This window comes from Saccostrea cucullata, unplaced genomic scaffold (assembly GCF_032062105.1).
Source record: "Saccostrea cucullata isolate Sc308-1 unplaced genomic scaffold, CSIRO_AGI_Scuc_v1 ctg10257, whole genome shotgun sequence".
Lineage (NCBI taxonomy): Eukaryota > Metazoa > Mollusca > Bivalvia > Ostreida > Ostreidae > Saccostrea > Saccostrea cuccullata.
Window position 1 is genome coordinate 1,007 of NW_026924415.1, and position 4,431 is coordinate 5,437.

The window sequence follows — 4,431 nt, forward strand, 5'->3', positions numbered from 1 at the left end:
AGTTCGGGGGAGGGGGAGGGAGTCGGATCCCCCTCACTGAATTTGTAGAATTATTAAATGTATACATGCATGTATACTGAAGCAGATAAAATATATCATTATGGATATAAAGAATTAATTGCTTATTCTTTATTATGTGTATAGAAGATTCTTTTTATATGGAATATTGATCACACTGTAATGATGATTTTATGAGTTTGTACAAGCCATACCTCGTAATTTTTTTTTTCATTTCGCGTGCTGAATACTATCATTTAGTAAGAAAAAGCATTTCAAAAAAAGAGAAAAAAAAGTGATCTGTACGGGACTTGAACTCGGGAGCTCTCACATGGGAAGAGAGAAACATACCACTAGACCACGGAATCGCTTTACATGTTGGTAAGTATATGCAGAAGTGAAGTCACATACCTTTATATATTCACATCTACATCTACATCTACATATTACAGCGTTCCATCAACCCTGTTGATTTTATGTATGTGAAAAAAACTAAGTGCCATAGAAGGTATAAATAAACCTAGTGCAATGACAAGTTTGGCTTTCCAGAAAGCCTTAAATGTCATCTCTTTGGCTCCATCTGTGTCAAAGAATAAACAGTGGAATGTAACATTTTTCTACTAAAGACAGAATATTTTTATTATTATTTTTAGGGGAATGGTAATTAGATATTGAACAGGAAAAGGGGTATCTTTCAAACTCCAAAATCGTATTTTGTAGATGGGAAGGAAAGGTTAAAAGTTTTTGATTTTTTCTGAAAAACCATTTATTTGGAGAAGACATGACTATACTAAAAGAAAAAGTATGGATAAATGAGATGACTTGCAGTGAACATACATTTACAACAGTGAAAGGTTAAAGGGCCGGGGTGGGACTCAGATTTGAAGAAAATATATTTTTCTGAAATTTTCTAAATAATATCCTGATTCATGCTTAAGCATTTCACACTGAACTATATATAAATCGTGTTTAGAAAACTCTTTTATATGGAATATCCTAAAACTACTAATTTTGAGACACGTTTGATTGAAACGTATTCTCATACTTTAGTATGTGAAAGGATTATAATCTTCATATAGGCATGTATCTAACTTTGGAATAATTACATTTTTGAAAGAAAAATTGGATGTCAATTTAAAATACGTTAAACATAAAGGAAAGAATGAATTGGCCATTCATTTCATATCTTCGTACTATTCAGATAGAATCAATGAGCAATTCATATTTTCTGAGAATTTCTTTTTAAAATCACATAATATTATTATAACTAAAAGAATTTTAGATGCATTTGTATTTGTTTATTTATTTAAAAACACACTCAAGATAGTAAGAGCAGCTGACCAAGTTCCACTTAGCGCAATGCGATAGTAAAATTTAAAAGGTATCAGCTAAAATTAAGCATTCACGAATTATCTGGAAAAAATTTGCCAACCCTGAATTTACGACTATTTTAGGGTCTAACATTTCTATCCCTTAATGTTTGTGGTATTAAAAACAGACTGAATTACAGTGAATTCCAGGAGTTTATCTCAAAATTCGATATCATTGGGCTAACTGAGACCAAAACGGACAACTCAGATAATATTTGTATACCTGGATTTGTAACATACATTAAAAATAGACACACGTTGACAAATACTAGATCAGGTCAGGGGCGTAGCTAGGACTATTGTAACGTGTAGGCCGAAGAATGAAACCGAAGGTTTCACCGAGGCGCGAAGCGCCGAGGGGGGGTAGGTGCGGGAGGGGGTCGCCCCCTCCCGCTGGGGGGGTTCGGGGGTCACCCCCAGAAATTTTTGAAATATTAGGACTCATTTGCACTACTCTGAGCATCAAAAATATTGAAATAGACATTAAATTTTGTATTACAAATATCTTTAAAATGATGTAATTTTAAAGAATTTTTGTACCAGATTTTGCACGCATAGTCATGACATGTGGTATTACGTGTTGTATTAAAAATGACTTGTGCATGTAATATGAAATTGATAGGATTTAGTGTAAGATTTTAAAAAGATTATCCACAAAATTTTATCATTTTTTATTGCTTTAAAATTCAAATTCTCCTTCAAATGAAATTGATTTTTCTGTTTTTCACAGCAACAAAATTGTCAATTACAGCATCAATGTCAACTGGCATATGACGTTGTACATGCAACAGAGAAAGATTGGACATCCTTTCGTCTCCCATAGTTGTTCTCAAATAATTTTTAACTCTACGCATCGCACTAAACGAACGCTCACTAGAGGCCGAGGATACTGGCATGGTCAAGAAAATGGACAGAACGCAGAAAATGCCAGGATAAATGTCTTTGTTGGTTTTATTCAGGAGATCGATGATTTTATTCGGTCCTGTATCGGTACCAGCAAGATTCCATCTAATCCTCCATCTTGTTATTTCATCCACAAACTCTACTTTGCTAGTGAGGTCTGACTTATAGGCGTTGTACAGACGATCTGTAACATCCGCTGTAAGGTCTTGCAGTTTGGCTGGTAGCAAATACGAAATTAAAAATCTCTCTTCGTTCTTTGTTACTCGACTAGATATTTCGTTTACCAGGTGATCTAAAAAGACGAGATACAACGAAACTCTCCAGTAATCCGACGGGTTGTTTAGGGGATGATTTTCTCTGTGTTGTTGACGTCCTGCTCTTCTTGGAACGCATGGCTGCAAGTCATGCTCTGCAGCTATTTCAGTTGCCCTGCCATACAATGCATCCCAAACACTAATGTCGTTTCTTTCATCAGTTAATCTCCTGATAACGACTTTGGCCTCTGTTACTGCTTCTAAAAGGTCTATGTCCTTTTTTTGAAGATAGTTTGTTAAGGCTACTGTAGAGCTCAAAACGTGTTCCGCTACAACTAGTGCAATGATAAATTCAAATCTCAAAATAGCAGCTAAGTATTGCGATGCCTTCTCATCTTTAGCATCTTCAAGTGATTGGAGGGCAGCAACGACCACGGGGAAAGCTGAGCGGAAGGTGAACAGTGAATCTGCTCGACTTGACCAACGCGTTTCGCACAGTGTTCTGAGTTTTGTTCGTCGGTCCATCTGCTCCTGTACGTCATCGTTTTCAGCCAGTTCGTCGGAGAATGCTTTCAAACGCTTTGCAGAATAATCAAAACAAAATGCCACATCCTGCACTGTTGACATCATGTTTCGAATGCACATAACCTTGCTGCTGTGTATCAATGCAAGATTCAGCGAGTGTGCTTTGCAGTGAACATAAGAAGCCTCGGGAACAACTTGAAGTATCCTGGCCTGGACGCCACTGTATTTCCCCGACATGTTAGCAGCTCCATCGTAGCACTGAGCTCGTAGATTCTGAATATTCAGGTTCAATTCAGCAAGAAAATCAATGATGATATTGGAAACTGCCATACCTTTCACACTCTCTGCATATTTAAAGCCAACAAACTCTTCTCGTATCTCAAGACAACCATCGATACTATCAAGAAACCTAATGCACAAAGACATCTGTTCTTTTGTAGAGGAATCGGTACATTCGTCAGCAATAATGCCCAAAAACTTAGAATTCCTGCAAGAATCCACAATGTTTTTGCGCACCTGGTTTCCAAGCAGATTGATTAGTTCATTTTGGATATCAGGGGATAAGTAGGTAGAGCGTGACGCGTGACGCGTGGCAAGGTGGTCGCTTAAGACGGGGTCTCTCTTGGCAAATTCAGAAAGGATGGCAATGAAGTTACTCTTATCTTCAGTGTGTCCCCTTATAGGGATGTTCTGCCTACCACATAGTAATAGCACTTCGATAATTGTCTTAAGTATATGTCTATTTCTCTCAGTATGTTTTTTGTGGCTTGATGATAGCATGCTCACAACGGTATCTCCCTTCCCTTCACTTACTCGTACAAATTCTTCCCCCGCCGTTACACAACCCTTATGAAATGCTAAATTTTCATGGCGCCGCGCAAGTGATAGCAGATTTTTCCAGTCTGTCATTGGACTGGATAAGAACGATTTTTCTTTCGAATCAGCATTGCCAAATAAGAAACAGTACGCACAAAACACAGAGTCGGTGGAAATAGAATAGCGCATCCAATGATGGTCTTTCAACCAAGATGGTTGGAATCGCCGAGATTTGGTACCAAAGGACCTGTAAAATTTAAATATAGCCAGCATTCAGGTACACTCATCCAACTCTCAATTTTCTTTGTGCAAACCACCAACAATGCTTATTATTTTACGTTCGGTACTTGGGACTTGGATCAATATTCCATCCCTCCTCTAATCAGCTAATTTCATTTCTTCTTTTTTTGTTTTTTTTATTTCTTTTTTTTTAAATCTGGGATTGACTTTTTTTGTATTTAAGCCCCAAAAAATTATTTATTGTCTCTGACATGGATTATTAAAGTTATGTAATCAGCAAATCTTATCAACATTTTTTAAACCAAATTTGACAAAGACAAAAAAAG

At 36.8% G+C, this 4,431-nt stretch overlaps 1 protein-coding gene across 1 annotated transcript; it reads right to left on the bottom strand.

Annotated features, from left to right (window-relative positions):
• Positions 1 to 517: 517 nt before the first annotated feature.
• On the bottom strand, positions 518 to 4,138 carry LOC134266381 (52 kDa repressor of the inhibitor of the protein kinase-like; the record flags this gene model as incomplete). Its single annotated transcript, XM_062748631.1, has 2 exons — positions 2,242 to 4,138; positions 518 to 577 (listed from the first exon to the last, which is right to left on the bottom strand). Coding segments are annotated over exons 1-2 (1,957 nt in total), but the record flags the coding sequence as incomplete, so codon positions are not given.
• Between the last annotated feature and the right edge of the window lie 293 nt (positions 4,139 to 4,431).